The 22,594-nt window shown below is 38.4% G+C and overlaps 2 protein-coding genes across 4 annotated transcripts in view; one reads left to right on the top strand and one right to left on the bottom strand.

Moving 5' to 3' along the window:
• Positions 1 to 539: 539 nt before the first annotated feature.
• Positions 540 to 12,221, top strand: CHRNA3 (cholinergic receptor nicotinic alpha 3 subunit). The gene is made up of 6 exons (XM_025208386.1): positions 540 to 1,060; positions 3,164 to 3,303; positions 3,394 to 3,438; positions 6,968 to 7,077; positions 8,382 to 9,384; positions 11,010 to 12,221. Exons 1-6 carry the CDS (start codon positions 1,006 to 1,008, stop codon positions 11,136 to 11,138), a joined length of 1,482 nt encoding a protein of 493 aa, XP_025064171.1. The 5' UTR covers positions 540 to 1,005; the 3' UTR covers positions 11,139 to 12,221.
• A 4,198-nt stretch (positions 12,222 to 16,419) lies between these two features.
• CHRNA5 (cholinergic receptor nicotinic alpha 5 subunit) overlaps positions 16,420 to 22,594 on the bottom strand; it is a 33,668-nt gene continuing 27,493 nt past the window's right edge. Inside the window, exons 5-6 of one of the 3 annotated variants that reach the window (XM_025208407.1) lie at positions 21,007 to 21,838; positions 16,420 to 17,416 (exon numbers count right to left, since the gene is read on the bottom strand). In XM_025208407.1, the coding sequence (XP_025064192.1) occupies positions 17,255 to 17,416; positions 21,007 to 21,838 (994 nt within the window). In that variant the 3' untranslated portion in view covers positions 16,420 to 17,254. Of the gene's footprint in view, positions 17,417 to 20,975; positions 21,839 to 22,594 lie in introns of all 3 variants that reach the window. The other 2 variants (XM_025208409.1, XM_025208408.1) reach the window with 2 other exon arrangements.

The raw sequence follows: 22,594 nt of genomic DNA, 5'->3' as shown, positions 1-22,594 counted from the left end.
CAGCAGGAAGGCTTCACTGAACTTTCAAGCCAAGATCATTGCTACAAATAGCAAAATTTCAAAGCCAACCTCTCTCCCTGACTCTCTGGGCCAGGAGGAAGCAAATTGAAAACCCTGCACCCTTTTCTGCCCTCCCTATTTTGGTTCCCAAACTGGATTTTCCTAGCCCAAGATGGCAGCAACCCTGTGGGAAGAGCTGTTCTCAGGTGATTTCAGTGATGTTGAACCCCAGCCTCATCTCTTGAGGTTTAGGTTTCCACCATGACGCTGGGCCTTACATCCAACGCTGTCAGTATTTACAGGCATGCTAGCTTCAGGACTGAGAACAGTCCCATTGATTCCAACAGCATTACCCACAGCAGTAAAAGTAAAGCGTGCACGCATGCTTGCAGGACTGGGAAGCTGGTCAGAAAAACAAACAAACCCTTGTATAGCAGTACCTGCATCAGTGAATTCATTACCTGTGTGCGACAGGAAATTCTGGTCCCACAGGCTCAGCTGACTGCTAACTCAAGCATCCCTAATGTCAACATCCATTTCAGCACAATTCAGTTACAAGATTTTCATTAACTAAACCTGCCCTAACAGCTTGGCACAAATCTGTGGAGATTCAGATTCTGTACAGCAGCAGACTGGAAAAACCTCTTATATTATCAGATTACTGGGTTACTTTAAACATCAGTTTGTGGTCTCTTGCCTACCATTGTTACCAGATTATTGCTTCTTGCCTGCAGTCACTAGATCTATTTTGCCTATGATTTATTTTATGTTTCTAACACTCTCTGCTCGCAACTGTATGAACAGCTGGAAGAGGGCAGCCCAGGCAGTCTAATGGGAGCACTTCTGTAAGGATCTCTTCTTCAGGGTCCTGCAGTCTGTCGTTTCCCAGGATTTCATACATCAGAGGATTGGAGCTGTCTGTATTTTCCCATACCTATGCATACAGTCCTGGCAGCTGAGCTCATCTCCTGCAATCTCTGCTGATGAGCAGTAATTCATAACACCATGGGAAGGATGTACATACTCTTTCTAACCGCTGCCATCATCTTTGTCTTTAAAGGTAAGTGATCCTTGAATTTTCTTAAAGCGGGTAGGAGGAAGATGGAAAACGGCTCTGGAGGATGCATTTTTAATTAGTCCAGAGTTAAGGTTTAGCGCTAGTGAAACATACACCAGATTCGTATTAAGAGCAGATTTTTCCTTAAGCAGTTTTTAGATCTCTCTGTATAAAGCAGTAACAACTTGACAGTCATGATCTGGGATGCCAAATGGCTGCCACTAAGTCACTTAAATGTTAATATAGTAAGACAAAGTTCTAGATATTTTAAGGCTTAGCCCACACTCAGTACATGCTATATAGTGCCGAAGCATCAGAAGAGATAGAGGATACTAAAAAAATTGCACGAGAGTCTTAAGATGCACTGTTCACAGTATAGCTCCCTCCCTGCAAAGCGGAGGTCTCCTTCTTACTATTATTGATGACCTGAGAGGTGATGAAAAAAACACTAAAAAATGCACTAAATTCTTAGATAAGTCAATGTAGTTGCTCTCGATAATGTAGTGGTTATTAGATATGCAATACACACACACACGCAAAGGATTTAAAGAACATGTTGTGGAAGTGTAAATAGGCTAATAATATTTAGGGAGGAAGAGTCTAAAAACTGAATATGAATCTGAAAAAAAACCCACAACTGCATAAAAGACCCAAGGAATATTAACTTGCTCATAAAAATAGATGAGATTATTAATAAATATTGATGAAAACAAGCAAAATGGCTAAAAAAAGTTAATTCTTCAGAAGCAGGAAAGCATCACTCTATTTTAAACTGGTAGGTTGGTTTGAGGAACTTTACTAACCTGTAAAAAGCAGCTTACCATGGGGTCAAAGAAGGGGGTATTAAACTGTGTTGCCTGACATTTTGCAGGTTTGAGACAAGATATAACAAGTCTGGGGACAGAAGTTTGGCTTGTGAAACATTAAAATCAGTTCTGGTTCAGATTTCCCTGCTGATTACTCAAATTTTTTTTACAAAGGCTGAAAAGCCTCAGACATAGGATAGAATATGTATATAAATCCCACAGACAGCATTTAAAAAGTTCCCTGTGTAGCTATTTCAGCTACATACAAGAGTCATCAAGAGCAGAATGCAGCTCTGTTAAGTTTGAGCCTCCTCACCCGTGTTTTCAACTGATGTCCTCTAGAAATGCAGAATTGATCTGGGGGGAATCTCATCAGAGTTCCAGGTAAGGGACCCCTAAGCACACCACTACCACCTTGTGGGTATGGTTTACTTCCCAACATTTTTATTCCTTGACCCTGTGGATAAGAGGGTAGTGGGGGATAATATGATTCTCTCTGGAGCCAGAAGAGAGTGAGTGAATGTGACATAAATCTGTCGGTTTGGAGCTTTGCCAGCAGCCATTGGAGCAAATCTAATAGCCAAATGGATATTTTAAGGCTTATTTTAATACAATAAGAAAGAATGTATTTTCTTCCTAAAATACTGAATTAATTTTTAATCCTCATTTCCATATTTTAATCATATGGATTAATAAAAAATTCCATATTTTAATAAAAATTCCATATTTTAATTTAATATTTTAAGTGTAATTCCCACTACCATGAGCTTCAGATTCCAAACAAAGCTTCAGCACTCCCTGGAAGATTGTCATGTCATAAGACTCTCTGATAGCTCCTTAGAAGATATAAGGATGTCCAGTCCATTTGCAACTGCACCCACACCCTTTCTGCAAGGAAAAAGGACTCCTTCAGCTCCAAACTATGATTTTATGAAATCGTCCATTCACAAAGATGCACACGAAAAAGCTCCACATACCATTACATCTTAGTGCTCCATTTTTACTTATAGGAACATCAGAAACTACGCTGTACTTTACGGTTATGCCAGGCTTTGTGGTTCCTCCAAGTACTGCACAAATACTGAGCAATTAATCTAGTGCTGGGCAACATGAATAATGAAAGCATTATCATTGTGTCATTGTTCAACCTGCCCTCCCCTCTATCCGTATGAAACTGGTGCAAGTGCAGCTGCAGGGGTTTAATGGCTAGTTATTAAACTTGAAAAGAAAATAGCATTTTGCCCTGAGAAGCTTCTGGGCCTGTCTCAAAAAAACAAAGCCCACATGTCTTCCCCTTCAGGTTTCAACTGTTCAGAAGCTGAACACAAGCTGTTCTCAGTCTTGTTCACCAACTATAGTCAGTTCATCAGACCAGTGGAGAATGTATCAGACCCTGTCATCATACAGTTTGAGGTGTCCATGTCACAGCTTGTGAAGGTGGTGAGTATCAGCTTTTTTCTCAACCGAGGTGTTATACTGTCAGACTAAAGAAAGCCCCACTCCTTTTTCAACATGTCTGTGTGTTTTCAGGATGAAGTGAATCAGATCATGGAGACTAACCTATGGCTGAAACATGTAAGTAAAAATAACCACTAATACTGATAGGAACTCAATTGATTTTTATTTTAATTTAATTTCAATATAGAGTTTGCTGTTGTGTTCTCCAAGGCAATTTTGAGACATGATACATCCTACTAACCATGCTTTGGTTAATGTTTGTTAATCTCACTATCTAGATAACTGGACTATGACATTACATTTTACATTTAAAGCATTTTCCATCCAGAGATCCTACAGTACTTTAGATAGGTGGGTAAGCATTACTATTCCAATTTTACAGATGGCTCATCTGAATCACAGAAAGGTGAAGTGATTTGACCAGGGTCACACACCAAGCCAAAGACAGCACACCCAGGTCTGTGATCTAACATTAAGTCCCACAGTTCCATGCTCGACCACTTGGGCCCTGGCTGAGTTACATGGTGTAGCAATCAATTAGTTCACACTACCTCTCCTGTATTTCCATTAGATCTTTGATTAAAAAGGTAGATGCTATTGCTAACCATGGGCAGATCTAGGATTTTGAAAGTGGAGGAGGGGCTGCAGATGGTGTGGTGCATAAGTGCATATAACACAGTATATATTTTTCTCCAGGTAAAACGAACTTAGAAACTTTACTGATATGGGCATAGAGCTGTACCATTCAGTTTAAGATCGAAGCAAAAACAAATAACTTCATTGGAACATGCATTAATTTGCTAGATCAGTGTTTGTTCTAATTTGATTTGTATTCAAAAAGAATGGAAAGAGTCCCAGCATAAGGGGCACCTGGTAAGGTACTTACCTGCTCTTCGGTGCAGATTGCAAGGGTGGCCAGGCTTACCTAATCCACGGCTGCCCTCTAGTGGGTACCTCTATATTTGCAATAAATACATGATGGAGGCTCTTTTGAAATGGCCCCGAGAACAAAGGATACACTGTGAGCTTCAACTTAATGAATCTCCAAAAAGCGTCCCCCTCAGGAAAGAAAGAGTTGTCAGTAAGACCCTCCACACCCTGGGGAAACGATAGGGATCATGGGATTTCAAGCTGATACTATAGATTCTGGTAATGTACTTTCACCCTCTGCTCGTCTAGGAGTCCCAAACAGAATCCAGCCCGCTGTGTTCACCTAGGCCACATGCTACAGTTTTAGGCTGTGAATAAATATTGATTGGGCTGAAACCAACCCCAAAGGTAGTTTATGCCTAGGCTTTGGTCTGGGAAGACAGAAGAAGAGGAGAGCAAGGACTCTTCCGTACTCCATGCTTACATCTCCCCACGTCAGGGTTGCCAACCCTCCCCGATTGCTCTGGAGCCTCCAGGAAGTAGATATAAATATTCAGGAAACTGCTGAGAGTCACCTGGGAGATAAAATAAATACTAAATGTTGAATCCAATTTATACAGTAGTCCAATGGGTTTTTAAAATGTAATAGTAATGTGCATTTGCCTTCCTGTGGCTCCATAGTGAATGAGTTCAGTCATTTATACCAGTATGGTATTCAGTGATGAGACCTCCCAGAATAGATTCAGAGTTGGCAGCCCTACCCCTGGTGTCCAGAAACACCTGATTTCATTGATTCCAATTGCAGCTGCTCAGACAGGACTGGATTGGGTGCAACTAGCATAAGGTCCCAGAGCAAGGTCATGGTGGAGGCAGGAGCAGAACTCCCAATACAAAATTCATGCATGGCTAAAAGAACTAAAAACACCTTACACCAGAAGCAATTCAGAGGTGCATTTACATTAATATTTAGGGCTCATCCTAACCCTCCGACAGCCCAAGCCAAATAGATCACCCATCCCTGTCTTTCTCTTACCGTGTAGCCACTGCACATCATACTTAGCTAATGTTCTTCAAATGCAGCCTTTCTAGGAAACTGCTGGAAGAGTACTGGGCACTACTTTTAGATCATAGAGTAAATGGGGTGCAAAATGGCCAAAAGTCAGAAATCGGGAATTATGGGATTGCTGCTGAAGGACTTGCAGTGCCTCTGGCTTGTAGTACCTAGTGAAATTCTAGATGAAGGGAGGCAGCAGCAGCCTCTCAATCTCCAGTGCTGGCATTCAGCTGAGTTTCTGGAGCTGGCCTGGCCTGCTGGTCTGGGCTGAGCCTGACTGATGAGAATTGAAGATAATTAGCCAGTCCAGTGCCAAAGGAACGCAGTTCAGAAGACAGTCCATCCTGAGGGGCACAGCTGTCTGGCCCAATAACTTTACAGATGTGCTCTTTGGGTCAATTTTAGCTGTTAGTGTAGACATACCCAGAACTCTGTCTGCCAAACTTCTGTATTTCAAGTGTAAAATACTGGACTGCTGCTTTCTAAACAGTTTGTGGGACTTGTGGGACTTCCTCATTCCAGCTCCCCACACTGTTTCAAAATGTGCCCAACAGAAGGACTCAATGAAGCCTGAATTGTCAGTCATCAGCTACATTATTAACCTTTCCAAACTGAGAATAAGTATTAGCAATAATCTTTGCTCAGCAGTGTCTCACATACACTGACCATAGACACATCTGTGCACAAGAAATACCTCAAGCATCATTAAAATGCAGCCACCCCTGCATTGTGGAAGATGGTATATCCATATAGCCCTGGTGTAAGAATGAAACAGAGAACAAACAACATCATCCCTCTGAATCTACAGGGAAATTTTATGAGGAGAAAAATGTAACTACTTGTAGTGGAGCTTAACACACTGACTAATCTGAAGTACACCAAGATTTAAATTACTAGCGGTGGTCAGGACTTTTCTTTTTAAGTCTGAACCAAATGTTGGCAGCTGCAGTTTTACTTCACTTTCCTAACCTGGGTTCTTAATTCCATATTGACTTCCAATGAACACCATCACCTAGGTGATTACCACAACCATTTCCTACAGCCTTTCCTTTTATAGCTCCCATTAAAGCATTAACTATAGTAAGTCATAACCAAATTCTAACCCACCTAGTGCCACTCTAGTTTGAGGGACCTGGCAGCAAAACAGCACAAGGTTATATTTCCAGACAGTTTCCTTACAATAGAATAACCACAAAAATGGAAGACTAAATTCAGTAGGCGCAGAGGCCCCATCCACTCCTATATTCCTATATTTTTCAACTGGTTTTACTTTTCCTATGCAAATGGGGGCTGTAGGAAAAAATATCAGGGGCAACAGCATCCTAATGAAACATTTGCAGTGTGGACAGGAGGCAGCATTGTCCAATGGAAAGACACTTAGCAGCAGCAGACATTGGTTCAATTCATCTCTACAATTTACCTGCTACGTGACTACAGTCAAGTTATTGTTTCTGTCTTCTCCCTTTCTCACTTTCCCTGTGGACTTTCAAGCTGTTGGAGACTTTGCCTGTATGTACAGTATCTAGCACAATAGGACTACATTCTCTGTGCTAATGAATACAAACACTTTCTTTTAACATGATGCATATAGTCATCATCATACAAAAACCTTACAAGTGACATGAACATTTGAATAACATGCTCTAAGAAATAATGTACAATAGTCCACATAATTTAGATTTTGTTGCATTTCTAATACAGTTTGGTTTCTTCTGTGGTTAGATCTGGAATGATTACAAGCTTAGGTGGAATCCAGCGGACTACGGGGGTGCAGAGTTTATTCGAGTTCCATCTGACAGGATCTGGAAGCCTGATATTGTCTTATATAACAAGTAAGATTTGTATGTCATCACAGCTGTTTTTACTCAGGCACACACAAACAAGATTTTGCTCAAACCAGCAGCACAGTGAATATGGGTACGTAATTCAAATAGTTTCTATGCCTTAAGGGAGATCTACCTACCAGCCACTGCAGTTTTTGCTGTAAAACTGAATGCTACTATTTTTGGAGCCCATTGAGATGAACAACCTGGTTTAAAAGAAATACATACATTTTACTTGAAGAAAACAAGAAACTTGAGGATCTACCACCTTTACTACTTCCTCTCCACAAACCACTCTAAGATATTTTCACCACCGTCTGCAAGTACAAAGTAAAGAAGAATGCATAGTTCTACAAAACAATATTCTTCTCATTTACATGGAGAAGATGCTTTTCAGTTATTCACACTTTTAACTATAATTGACTTTTAGATCCAGGATTTTAGCAGTTCAAAATTCTGCCCATTTGATACCAATACCTACATAAGAATGATCATATAAGAGCCCCAGGCTTGGTATTTCCAGGGTTTTTGTTGAAGTCAATCAGGAACCCAGATGTTACTGAGCTAGCTGATATGTTCTATCTAAGGAATCTGGCCTCAATAAAATATGGTTAAACTACCCTCTGATATAGTAGATTAGAAGTAGTGAGCTGGTGAGTATTTGGTAGTGAGTCCTTAAAGAATCAGCTCCTCCTCCTCCTTCTACAGCTAGTTAATCACATAAAGAGCTAAAGACCATTCCTTGGTATCTCTTTAACATGGGAGCAGTAACCAAAGTTGCGCCAAGGATGTTGTGCAATTGTGAACAGGTAGGGAGATAATCCATGAAACATTATTAAAAACATATCTCCATTACGAGGTTTGAGAACCACTACTGCAAAGAAGCCTCACATCAATAGACCCTATTTTGTACCACAGGCAAGGGATAGTATCAGCTATTGTGGAGTGGACAAGATAGAGCATGCACCAAACACAGCAAAAGTCAGCTTGTGTAAGCTTGTTCTGACACCCATGTTTCATGTTTGTTGTGCTGGGTCTTCATGGCATCTAACCATGTTACTGGAATAGAAAATAGTTTAATTAAAATCATTAACTGGTGTAGGACTGTAACTTCACCCTCGTCAATGGAACAATGCATTTACACCAACCATTGTTCTAGTCCTACACATGCAGTTTAGCCCAATTAGCATTTTCATGTGACAACCCTGGATTAATGACCTGTATATTTATATTCTTACTCTTAAAATTGTTTGAAATTAACTCATGTAACTGAACTGTCAAACTAGCTTTTTTCCCTTGGTTTGTTTTTACAGTGCAGTTGGAGACTTCCAAGTTGATGACAAGACAAAGGCTTTACTGAAATACACAGGAGAAGTGACCTGGATGCCTCCAGCCATATTTAAAAGTTCATGTAAAATAGATGTTACCTACTTCCCATTTGACTACCAGAACTGCACCATGAAGTTTGGTTCCTGGTCTTATGATAAAGCTAAAATTGACTTGGTTTTAATTGGTTCTAGTATGAATCTTAAAGACTACTGGGAGAGCGGAGAATGGGCTATTATTAAAGCCCCTGGCTATAAACATGACATTAAGTACAACTGTTGTGACGAGATATATCCAGATATCACATATTCTCTTTACATTAGGCGTTTGCCTTTATTTTATACCATTAACATGATTATTCCATGTCTGCTGATTTCTTTCTTAACTGTCTTAGTTTTCTATTTGCCTTCAGACTGTGGTGAGAAGGTGACACTCTGCATATCAGTCCTTTTATCCTTAACTGTATTCCTCCTTGTAATCACAGAAACCATCCCTTCCACTTCTCTGGTGATTCCGCTTATTGGCGAATACCTCCTCTTTACTATGATATTTGTAACTCTCTCCATCGTCATTACTGTGTTTGTACTTAATGTGCACTATAGAACACCCAAGACGCACACGATGCCTACATGGGTGAGAACCATTTTCTTGAATTTGCTTCCCAGGATCATGTTTATGACAAGGCCCACCAGTGATGAAGAATATAATCAGAAGCCAAAGCCATTTTATAACGGTGAACTCTCAAACTTAAATTGCTTCGACAGTTCTGAAAGCAAAGGTGGCTTCGTATGTCAAGATGTAGCATGCAGCTGTTGTCGGTATCAGCAAATGAAAATCGCAGATTTCAGTGACAATCTTACAAGGAGTTCAAGTTCTGAGTCTGTAGATGCTCTGCTTTCACTTTCAGTTTTGTCACCAGAAATGAGAGATGCCCTTGAAAGCATCAAATACATTGCAGAGAATATGAAAATGCAGAATGAAGCCAAAGAGGTAAGAACAAATGGCAACTTTGCTCAGAATATGGGGCCATTTAGAAAGAACATTTAAGTGGTATTTTAATTGACTACCCATGTTTCAAAATATATTTTGCAGAACAGAGCTTTACTTTATGCAAATAAGCAATGTATTATATTAGAAGAACAGGGGGCTTTGAATCCGCTAGTTAACTGCAAGTCTTTTTGGGACACAACTTGCACTGAACTTTTACACTTCTAGTAAAATTGTATTTGTCACTTAATGCTTTTCAAGACAGACATGGTTGAAAGAGAACATTAACTTTATCACTGGGAATTCCCAGATTCTGATCTTAACACTGCTGCTGCCTCATTACTAGGAGGTCATGACTTCCCTGTCATTTGCCACCTGCTTCTGTTATTCCTTTTTAAGGAGAGTATTATTCAGACTGGCTGCAAGGCTTATGTTGATTCCAGTCCGTGCTGTACCTCTTCCACCCTTGCAAAAAAATAGAACAGCCATCCTCAGAGCTGATAATCTGCAGTGGTTCTTAAGAATAAATGTACATATTGTTTTAATAAAAAGAGGGGAGTTTCCTCTGGCTATGGATGTTTCTCAGTCATACAAAGCGAAGGGGAAAACAATAAATTCCTGTAGTTATATCACAAGCATCTATTTAACTTAAAGTTGGGCTCGGGTGGGGGTTTGGGGGGGGGTTGTTTTTTGTTAGTTTTGCTGAATCAAAGCCTTATTCAGGACTCATTTTTTTTAAATATATTTTAGCTTAGAAAAATTACTTTCTGCTTCAAAAATAAAACTGCATTACTAACTTTTGGAATAAGCTTAAAAATAATTGTGCAGGTATATAATGTAAAACTAGGGAAGCTGTAGTAAAGATGAACTGTCTGAGTTTAAAAACACCAGTTAAAATTAAAGTGCATTAACTAAAGCTGTACCTAACATCAGTTCTTAACATTTTTTAAATGTTTATTATTGTCCAATGTGAAAACCAGTCCCGTGGAATGCACCTTCCTCCCCAAACCTCGACATATGAAAGAGTACATGAGACAAGAGAAAGGCTATCATACATAATCATCTTTTATTAAGATATGTCAAGACATAGCATGCAGGTTTTGTCAGTATCAATTCATTGTGTTGAGTTTTTCAGTCATAAATATCAATTCTCTTCTGTTCTCCCATGCACATACCTCTCAGCATCTTCAGTAGGAGAAATTTATTCGATAACCTGCAGTGGGACTTAAGTTCCTCAAGTGACTGGGTGGTCAATATTACCTATTTCAGTGTACCCCCTACAACCCTAATATTTGCTCACAGAAGAATTGCCACCTATGCTGAGGTCCTGCCAGGCTAACGAATAGTTTTATTTGAAATGATGCTCTAATGCTAATTTCAGCTTTAAAAGATAGCTTCTACCACTCATACCAAATAAGCTTCAGCTGTACTCAGTCAGGAATCATTGTGAGATTAGTGTGTAGCAAACTGACTTGCTTTTCTCTTACTCCAAAACGTACTTCGAAAATGGCCATTTCAGGATGGATGTACACACGCTCCAAGTACGTTTTTGTTGAACATAGGTCTTATCATGCATTCGTCAATCCACTAAACACATACACTTGCTATTTCCTTTGTTTATTTTCCAGATTCAAGATGATTGGAAGTATGTTGCCATGGTAATTGATCGCATTTTTCTATGGGTATTTATTCTGGTATGTATTCTCGGAACAGCAGGATTGTTCTTACAACCCCTGATGGCTGGACATGAAGTGTAGAAATTAAAACTATTGTGTTCTAAAAGGAAGTGCCATGTTTGGTGACCAAACATGTATGCCCTTTTTTTATGCCACATGTTTCTCTATGTCAAGTTGTATTAGTAGCTTAACAACAACTCTTGGGTCACTATGTTTGACCCAGCAAGATTCATAATCAGTGTGAAAAAAATTTTAACTGATTTTTAAAAAATGTTATTTTAGTTAATTTCTAAGTAATATTCTCCAGACTTACCAGACATCTTTTACTAGAATTGTAGAAAAAGCAGTTTATGTACAAAAAATGTACAGGAGCGTGTTGAGGGCTCAACACAGATGTCATCAATAGAAGGAGAAAACCACAGTATTCCCATACAGTGTTCACAAGGCCAAGGCTAACATTATTTTCAACAGCATGGCTTCTGCTAAATTAAATAAAATCCCTTTAGGATGTGATGAGATCTTCTGAAAGCAAGGTCATAAGTGATACAATTCAAGCATACAGCCTTTAAAAAGTTTAGATGCTCAACTATTTTGCTGAAGTGCAGCTTCTTGTTATACGATGTATGTAAAAATCAATAAAAAAGTTGAGGGGATTGAAGAGTGGGAAAGTTATTTTAAAACTGGTTAATATATGAAGATAACCAGCAGCCATCGTTTGATTCTGCCCATCCCTTTCTGTGTCACAAAACAAGATTGTCAGCAAGATGTCAAGATATTCAAACCAAGTTGTACCATACAAAACTAAACTAAAGCACCACACACAACCCCCATTTGGCATCAATCACTAGCTCACTGAAGGATTAAAATAGTGAGAGTGCCATGCAACAGCAAAGTACTAGTTTCAGCAGATTAAAAAATCCTGTAAAGTGTGGGTAAACTGTTTCTAAGGCATACATCCCATAATGTATGTTTTGACAACAACCATAGATATGCATATAGGAGCATGATATACGACCAAAAGTAAACAACATACCTAAGTATTTGTAATGGGGTGATATTTGGTATAAATGCAAGTCATTCTCTCTATACCAGATTCCTTGGAAATGTTCTTGGAAATACAGCAGTTGATATTATCATCAGATGTAATTCTCTTTATTTTCATAAAACGTCAAGTTGTCACAAGAGTATATGTTGTTTCTTTATTTTGCATGTGTGACAGATGGAGTGTTATATAACTAGGTAATTTCCGCACTCTGAACTGAGTAATTCACAAAAAACACAGACCCAGGAGTAAGGAACTCTTAAAAATAGTTTGGTTTTAGAAAACACAAAGGAACACCTGAGGATGAACCTCTACACCTAGAAATTCTGGTGTTCACCATTGTATCCTTAAGTAATGTGTCTAAACTATAGAAGTGATTAAAAACACTTCACAAATTTGGCAAAATGGATATTAATACCTATACAAGGACTGGTCCCCATTGTACCTGTTGCAAAAAGGGGAAAAATGGGAGCAGAAGAGTTTGGAACCAGCTGGGAAGACCATGCTCCCTCTCATTCAAATAATGTAGTTGCAGAAGTAAAAATACGTGCACTGTGAATGCAAGCAGAAACACAGATAACATTAGCAAGCAGTGTGAAGAGTAACAAGGGTTTCTACAAGGATTAGCAACAAGAAGATGATCAGGGAAAATGTGGGTCCCTTACTGAATGGGGGAGGCAACCTAGTAACAGATAACACAGAAAAGGGCTGAAGTACTCAATGTTTTTTTCATCTCGGTCTTCACAGGCAAGGTCAGCTCCCAGATTGCTGCACCAGTCAGCACAGTTTGGGGAGGAGGTGAGCAGCCAACAGTGGCAAAAAGAACAGGTTAGGGACTATTTAGAAAAGCTGGACATATACAAGTCCGTGGAGCCGGATGTAATGCATCCGGAGTTGCCAGGGGAGTTAGCTGATGCGATTGCAAAGCTGCCGGCCATCATCTTTGAAAACTTGTAGTGATTTGGGGAGGTCCCAGATGATTGGAAAAGGGCAAATATAGTGCCTACCTTTAAGAAAGGGAAGAAGGAGGATCCAAGGAACTGCAGGCCAGGCAGCCTCACCTCAGCTATTGGAAAAATCATGGAGCAAGTCCTCAAAGAATCCATTTTTAAGCACTTGAAGAAGGTGATTAGGAACAGTCAGCATGGATTCACCAAGGGCAAGTCATACCTTCTATGATTAGATGACTGGCTCTATGGATACAGGAAGAGCATTGGACCTGAGCAAGACTTTTGATACAGTCTCCCTCAACATTCTCACAAGCAAACTAAAGGAGTACAGGTTTGATGAATGGATTGTAAGGTGGATAGAAAACTGGCTGGATCGTTGGGCTTAGAGGGTAATAATCAATGCCTTGATATCCAGTTCGCAGTTGGTATCAAGTGGAGTGTTACAGGGGTCCATCCTGGGGCTGGTTATGTCCAATATCTTCATCAACGACCTGGAAGATGGCATAGAGTGCACCATCAACAAGTTTGCAGATGACACCAATCTGGGGGGAATACTAGGTACGCTGCAGGGTAGAGCTAGGATTCAGAGAAACTTCAACAAATTGGAGGATTGGGCCAAAAGATATCCCAACAAGGAGAAGTGCAAAGTCCCGCACTTAGGACAGAACAGTCCCATTCATTGGTACAGGCAGGGCACCAACTGGCTAATCAGCAGCTCTGCAGAAAAGGACCTGGGGGCTACAGTGGATAATAAGCTAAATATGAGCCAACAGTGTGCTCTTGCTGTTGAGAAGGCTAACGGCATACTGGGCTGTATTAGTAGGGGTGTTGCCAGCAGATCAAAGAAAGAGATTCTTCCCCTCTATTCAGCACTTGTGAGGCCACATCTGGAGTACTGTGTCCAATTTTAGGCCCCCCACTACAGAAAAGATGTGAACAAATTGGAGACATTCCAGCAGAGGGCAACAAAAATGGTTAGGGACCTGGGGCACATCACTTGTAAAGAGAGGCTGAGGGAGCTGGGCATACTTAGTCTGGAGAAGAGAAGATGGGGGGGGGAGGGGGGGGGAGTTAATAGCAGCCTTAAACTACCTTAAAGGTAGTTCTAAAGAGGATGGAGCTAAACTGCTCCCAGTGATGGCAGATGACAGAACAAGGAGCAATGGACTCAAGTGGCAACAAAGGAAGTTTAGGTTAGATATTAGGAGGAAGTTTCTCACTCTCTCATGCCAGTAAAGCACTGGAACGAGTTATCAAGAGAGGTTGTGACTCTCCATCCTTGGAGGTTTTTAAGGCCTAGCTAGACAAACCTTGGTTAGGATGATCTCATTGGGGATGCTCCTGCTTTGAGCAGGAGGTTGGACTAGATGACCACCTGAGGTCCCTTCCAAGCCTAATTTTCTATAATTCTATGAATGTAAGAGGACACAAGCATCCAAAACAAGTTCTGCACCCAGCACACATGGGTGCTGACCATCTGCTAAAAGTTACCAAGATACTGAAGTTATACCATAGGTCAAATCACATACCATACTTATCTGAATCTAAGGCAAGGTTTCTTTCCCCATTCAACATGGGGAAAGCCCCTCATCTTAGATTTGAGTACAAGCAGGGGGGAGCTCTGACTCAGACCCCGGGATGAGGAGGGGGCAGGCAGAAGGGGAGGATAGGTGCTGGGGATGTAGGCACTGGAGGGAGGGGCAAGCATCAGGTGAGGCATGAGGGAGGGGACAGACAGAAAGGAAGGGAAGCAGCAGAGGGGCAGGTGCTGGGATGGGGGAGAGAAGGTGAGAGGGGTGCAAGTGGGAGGATAGCAAGCAGCAGGGTGTACAAGCATGGAGCATGCAGGCACCAGGAGGGGAGCACACAGCTGTGTGGGGCTGGTGGCAACAGACAGCAGTCAAGGCTCAACTCTCCTGTTGCCTGTCCTACTACCACCAGCCCCCCTGCTGCTGTCTGCCCCACAGCAGCAGTTTGGGGGAATTAATTTAAGATGAGCCTCCAAAAATTAGACTGTAGACATGGAAAAATTATAACAAATATATCAATTTCCCATGTCTAGAATTTAATTATTGATGGATCCTCTTAAAATTAGACAATTAGTTGTCTTAGATGTGGGTACAGTACCTTGTTGGAAGTCAACCTTTCAAATTAAACAAGACAATGTAAGCAGAGTTAAATGTCTGATTACAAGCAAAGAAGGAAAGTTAGGCACATCTCAAGCATATATACTTGTCCTCTTGCTTACACGGCTAACAAAATTGTAATACAAAACCAAGAAAATTACTCCAAAGGGAAGAAATGGGATGTGAGGCAACAATCAGCTGGGTTACTGTATATGTTCAAAAGCAAAGAAAAGAAAAATTCCAGTGTGATGGTCAGCCGCAGGACACTGGTGATTATTGCGAAGAAAGAGGAAAAAGAAGAGCCCAAGTCTTCAAGGCTGCAATCAGTGTCATTTACCTCTAAGGAAGAAATCTGTCATTTTCCATAAGAGAGACAAATTGCTAAACTTATTGCATATTACATCATCTTTTCACGGCAATTAAATAGTTACCTAAATATTTATATTTGCTATTTAAACAAGGTATTTCTTAATTAAATAAACCTGTATGTTAGAACATAGCTTCCATATGAAGTGTTATAACAATATAGTACAGGAAAAATCAGGGGTAGACCAGATACTATTAAAGAGCATTTTTACTTGCATTAAAAAAACTGACAGAGAACTTTAAACTAAATTAATATGCAATAAAATAAATGCCTAAAATGTACTTTTATCATGTAGTATTGACACGTTGCCATACCAAAAAAATCCGAAAAATCCAAAAAATAGATCATGTGGCACCACTTAAGCTCAATTATTTATAATTCAGTCCTAGGCCCAGCTCTAAAAATGATAGGACAATTTCAGGACTATCAGTTAATAAATGTGTGAAAATTCAATTGATTCTATTTAGTTAACTAAACAGCTTATGCATCTCTCGAGTAAGTTTCATTCAAAGAAAGGAATTCCCCCAAAAGGTATTTCTTATAAAACCATTTTTTTCCCCTCAAAATGTTTTTTGTAAACAGTAGTAGAAAAAAAGTCTTACCATAAAAATCCTGGATTCCCCCCTACCCCAGCCCCAAATCAAGACAGCTTGATTTCCTGTCTGTCCGAATTCTTTCCCTCGTTTTCAATATGTGGAGTGTCGGACAGTAATATATATCTCTGCCTTATAAAGGTGCTGATGCTTATTTTTTTATGAACCATTATAGAACTGCAATGTAGTACTAATTTCAAACTTCAGGTGAAAACTGAGCTGTCTTTAAAGTTGAGCAATTTTTATTGAGAATTGACAAATAAAGACAAAATATGGAAGTGCAGATCACTATTTTTATTTACATATTTTAACAAGTGCGTTAGAATAGCTGGTTATTGTTTTTGAATTCTTTGCATTTTCATTTGTTCTAAAAAAAGCCCTGGAATTTTCCAACATGCTTAAAAGAGTTAGTTTTCTTAAAAATCCTCTGCCACCCACAGTAATAAACTGAAGTAACAAACCAGAACACTATTACATAAACATGTGCAAATGTTTAATACTCAGTCAAACAGTTTATATAGTATTTTGCCAGTTCTAAACAATTAGCATCTAAAAACAAATTCCGAGTTTGTTTGGCTTTTTAAATCCCTCCACTTCTCAATGGGTGTGCCTACACATTGCCATACAGTGACACTGCTATGCCACAATGGTTTAGTATTTCCGTTTGGAAGAACAAAAGTAGAGTGAAGTATGGGCAGTTACTGTGCCTTGCGCATGGCACATAGTTACATTTTGCCACTACGTCGCTATAGCAGTGCACTATACCCAGGGAGTGCACCACTATGGCAACGTAGCTGGCAATCACGTGCGTCTACTGCTACATCACAGTAGGGCGACATGTAGATGCACCCAATAGGTAGCAACCTATTGTATTTTTTTGGCATAGCATACATGCAAATGCCTGAAAAAGTCTTTCTGGTTTTATCCAGACTGATGTAGAAATTAATTCTTAGACTAACACTCAGCAATACTCTATTCTAAAATGTGTTGCTTAAACATGTTTCAGTTTTTATAATTCAGTTTTTAAAATGTGCCCTATATAGAATTTGCATAACTATAAAGCTACTGGACACCTTTTATAAATAGGGTTCAGAAGAGTAACGGCACCTCAAAAATAGTTTATGTATTTGTACTTCCTATATGGACTGGTACAATTATATTTGCCCATTTATGAATAACAGGAATAAATAACACAAGTGATCCAATTATTGAAACCAGAAGAAAAGTCCATAAAAACATTCGATCAAGCACCTGAGCTATAAATTTCCAGTCTTCAACCACCTAAAAAACAAAAAACAAAAAATGATCAATATGGAATACTACAGAACACTTGAAAAATACAACATCAAATACAGTGTTCATTCAGACAATCCACAGTGTCTATTTTCAATTATGCCAACTTCATAAACAACCAATCTCACTTTTGTATTGTTACACTGTGAGCTAGAGCGGGAAAGCAATCCCCCTTTGTGAAGAGGTCAGAACATATGTTAATTATAGCCCATAAGCGAGAGTTACAAAATCAGAACCTGACCCTGAAAAATGCTGGTCACCCAGAACTTCCTGGGAACTGAAGATACTGAAGTTTGTGGGTGTTCTTAAATTGAACATCCATCTGCATCAGTCAGATACAACAACAGAGTTTCTTCTCAATAAGATTAGAATATAAGTGGAATGGGCTTTGTGGTTTAGGACAGGAGTTGTGTATTTACGGAATTTGTGTATGTACAAAATTGTGTTCTTCAGGGTCTTTTTAGCAAGAATCAAATTCATCCAAAATTTGAGCAGCAGTTTTGCCTACATGTGATAGAATTTATCTAAAAAATACCATCATTATTCTGTAGTTACATTAACTAAAAAGGTAAAGTTCAATATGGTTAACCTATAAGGTTTTTGTAAAATTATAGTCAATAGTTCACAGTCCAAGAAGTTATCAAAATCTTTAAACCCTGGGGAAGAAATATAAGGGCTTTTTGTCATGTCATTGTGCAAATGTCTTCTACCACATACAGCCTTAAATGAGAAAACCTTTCGAACCCAGTCCCACTTTAAAGGCAAGACCAAAAATAAGAACATCACTTGCTACCAACTGTTTGCAGGATTGGTCCTCTAAAGTTTTGGACTCCTTGTTGCTTGCTTTTGTTCCCCTCAATTCTCCCTCATTAAAAATAATTACAAGAGTTCTAGTTTCTATGCTTAGGTTCTGATCTTACAATAAACTTTGCATGGGTGAAGGGTGGTGTGTCTGTGTGAATCTCAATGCAGAATCAAGACCCTGGATTGCATTTTTATTTCTTTTTGGTGTTTTCCTCATACAACTGTATTTAACATATTTAAGTTATAAACAATAGGATAATGAAACATTATGGCAGAGAATGCAACTGATAAAGCAGAAAAGCAATTGTAGCACTTCCAGCTCATATTCAAGCATGCAGTAATTTGAATGCCTAGTTCCTAAATGCACATTCAAATACCACTACACACATTTTCCTTAAAAACACCCTAATAATTCATTGCAAAAAGCTTATCAGTTCAACACCACATTGGAGAAGCTAAACAAGCCTTCTCATTTATTCCCATGAAAACCAAATCAGTGGAGTTGTGCAGTGAGAATGAAAGAAGAATCAGTGTCATAACACTCAAAGGACAGTACTGACTACAACTATATTGTAGCCATAACACACACAAAGAAACTATACATTTAATAGCATACTGTACACAAGAAATATTCTGCATCTATCTAATATATCTATATATTTTATAGATATATATATATATATATATATAGAGAGAGAGAGATCTATCTCTATATATCTATATATAGGGTCTACATATAGATATGCACTTCAGTTATATATATAGATATCAATAGGTATCTATATCTAGGGTCTACATATAGATATGCACTTCATTTTTTATTTTTTTATATATAGATAGATAGATAGATAGATCGATCAATGAAGTGCATATCTATATGTAGACCCTATATATAGCTATATATAAAATATATTCATTTACATATTTATAGATATAGATATAGCTATATCTAGCTATATCTATATAAATGAAGTGCATATCTATATGTATGTTTAGTTATAACTTGAGAATGGCTGGTCCTATCTACAGTCAACCTTCTAAAAATCACTGAATACCACCCGAGGAAAATTATAGGCAAGTTATTTTTCACTTGACCCTTTTGGGGGCTTCTATTGACTAGGATTACTTCGCTTCTCAGATAACAAACTGATACCACTCCATTTTGGATACACTGAATTCAGTTCAATTGTCATTATTATATTGATGCCTGCCTTTTTTTTCACTACATGTTAAATATTAAATATGTTGTACTATGTTCTTGAAAAATAAACAATATTTTTGACCTAAATATGCTGTACTTAGTTCTTTGAAAATAAACAAACACTGCAACTACAAAAATAACAACCCAAGCGAAGAACAGGTACTTCAGTTAGTACTATATAAAGCATGAGGCTAAAGAGATGCTATTTTAGGGATGTGCTAGTTATGCACATGTAGACTGCTACTCCCATGAGAATGAACATCAGGAGAGAGACTTGGGAAAGCAGCAGATAAGCAGACCCAGGCGAATAGGCAACAGCCATGAAGACTAGTTTCCCATGTAGGTCAGGTCAGTTCTGGAAGATGTGTTATGGGAGTTCTGTGCCTTGCCAGCAGCAACTGTATGATAGCGTCAAAAGCTATTATGCACCAAGTCACACAGCAAAGTTGTTATTTTGTGTTATATATTTTCAAACACATCCACAGTGGCCTGAAATAGTGTGTTTAGGTTGTAGAAGTTCCAACAAATTTTGGACAAGGAAAAAATACATGAACGATGCTCTTAACTGATGTCACCTTTATAACAACACACTGGACCAGGCTGCCTAGAAAAGTTGTGGAATCTCCATCCTTGGAAGTTTTCAAGAGTAGATTAAACAGCTACTTGGCTGGGATGGTTTAGTTAGGGATAATCTTGCCTTGAGTAGAGGTCTGGACTACATGACCTGTGAGTACCCTTCCAATTGTATTTTCCTATGATCCTATAACTTACCATCCATTTAAAAAAGGCAACTTTGGGGTGAGGACTTACGGACTGAAAACACCTTTTAAAATGCTGATTTAAAACACACTCCTCTGATATAAGATATACAACAGTTACTACTTACATTTAATCAAACTACAACTTGGGGCAGTACTTAGAAGTCTATTATACATCAAGAATGGTTTTGATTTTAATTTTACAGCTGCTACATTTTTCGAAGTAGTACTATTTCTGATTTTGAAATCTTTTTTTTTAAGTTATATTTTTAAGAAGAATTGGTACTACACCATTACACCACTTTTTTATTATAAAAAGCAATGACTTTTAAGCTTAAAAAGGATCAGAATTATGAGCATTTACTTCCCTGTAATAATGGAAAAATAGAACAACTCCTAAATACACTCCTGGCAAAAATAAAAAGTAAAAAAAAAGATTTACAATGTAGACTAATGTAATTGGCTAAATAACTCTACAGGCCTTTATAAATAATTAAAAGAATATATTTTTAGAAAGACCCAACAGGCGTGACTGAACAAAAGACCCATAGAGATTGTACAAGAAGCCTTGATAAATGCATACACTTTGCCATACTTTGAGGGGGGTGGGGGGGTGGTTGTTTGTTTTTTTTACAAGGTCATAGCACTGCTTCCATTAAAAGCATGACAGACAGAAATGCTAACTCATATCAAGCTACCTCTGGTCATCAGCATACTTAAAATATAGTAAGGGATGGGTACTCTATGCCATCATTTAGATTCACATTCTAATTTCTAATCTTACCAAATGAGTGCAACGTGACTAATACACACACCTCACGAACTTCATTCTCCTTCATGACATGTCTTGTAATGTATCGGATAGAATCTAGAGCTGCTTCCAAGGTATTCCTGGATGATTCTGATCCACTGATATTGCTACTTTCTTCTTTCTGAGCAAAATACCTATCTACATGACTTCTCATGCAAAGTAGTTTTGGAAGTTTATGAAGAAATATCTTGCGGACCCATGGTGCCATAGCATTGTGTGTAGAGGAGGAACGATGATGAATGTTAATAGCAAAGACAGTTATCACAATGGACAGTGTCACAAAAATCATAGTAAACACCAAATATTCTCCAATAAGTGGTATAACTTTAGAAGATGATGGAATAATCTCTTCTATGACAAGAAGGAAGACAGTCAAAGATACCAGTACCGAAGTACAGAGAGAGATTTTTTCACCTTCATTTGAAGGAAGATAGAAGACAAGGATAGTTAAAAATGAAAGTCCTATACAGGGAATAATGAGAAACAATGTGTAGAAAAGAGGCAAACGTCTGATTACAAATGAATAAGTAATAAATGGATACCAGCAGCATCCATCGGTTCTGTTCCCTTTGCTTCCTGTTGCAGTTACTATTTCCCATTCTCCATTATCAAAAAAATCTCTCTTGTCAACATCATAATCTTCTAGAATTATATCAACCTGTGAGCCATCATAAGTCCAGGAACCAAATTTCATAGAGCAGTTTTGGAGGTCAAATGGAAAGAAGGTAACATCAATAGTACAGGAACTTTTGTAGTTTGCTGGTGGAGTCCAAGCAATGGTGCCATCATATTTTACTACTGTTTTTGTAGAAGTTCCTTCAAAACGGCCATCTGCACTAAAAAACAAACAAACAAACAAACAAACAAATGTTACTATTACATTCATTTTGGACAAGTGATTATAATGATGTCCTTCCAAAGTGTCATTTCAGATACTTATGAGATTTTTATCTTCTGAGAATAAATTTTGTGCATTTGTTTACAGCTCAGTAATTGTTTTGTTTTTTTAAGCAAAAACCATTTAGTTGCTTGGGGAAAAGGGTATTATAAACAATTTATCGTTTTAAAAAAATATGATACTTTTTTAAACAGTTTTAGTGCTTCATTAAAAAAGCACTAGACATCTGATTTTTTTCCTGGACATAGTCCCTAGTCAAAAGATGTCCTCAGTGGTAGTCTAGCAAAAATCTATTTTAATGTAGCCAAATAATACAGATATTTAAAAAATCCACATGGCACCAAACATTATTCTATAAATACAATAATAGACTTATTATCAAATATTATACCGTTAAACTACAGGGACTGTACATATATATTAAAGTTAAGTAGAAACTTTCATTTGACGTTCATTCTACCTAGGTTCTATTATTTCTATGCATGAAACTTACTTTATGTCAGTGTGAAAGTCCAATCCAGAAGAATGTGTATGGATGGCTACAGACTATTATGTATACTCGGGACTCAAAAATCCAGGAGGAATTCTGAAAGATCCTTTGCATTATTACTGTCCTTGAACAGAACTACATCCAATATCTGACTAACAAATAGTGCTGCATGAAGGAATTTGTGTAGCTATTTTTTTCTTTTTA

This window comes from Alligator sinensis, unplaced genomic scaffold, assembly GCF_000455745.1.
Source record: "Alligator sinensis unplaced genomic scaffold, ASM45574v1 scaffold954_1, whole genome shotgun sequence".
NCBI classification, from domain to species: Eukaryota; Metazoa; Chordata; order Crocodylia; family Alligatoridae; genus Alligator; species Alligator sinensis.
This window is presented reverse-complemented; position numbering and strand designations above follow the sequence as displayed.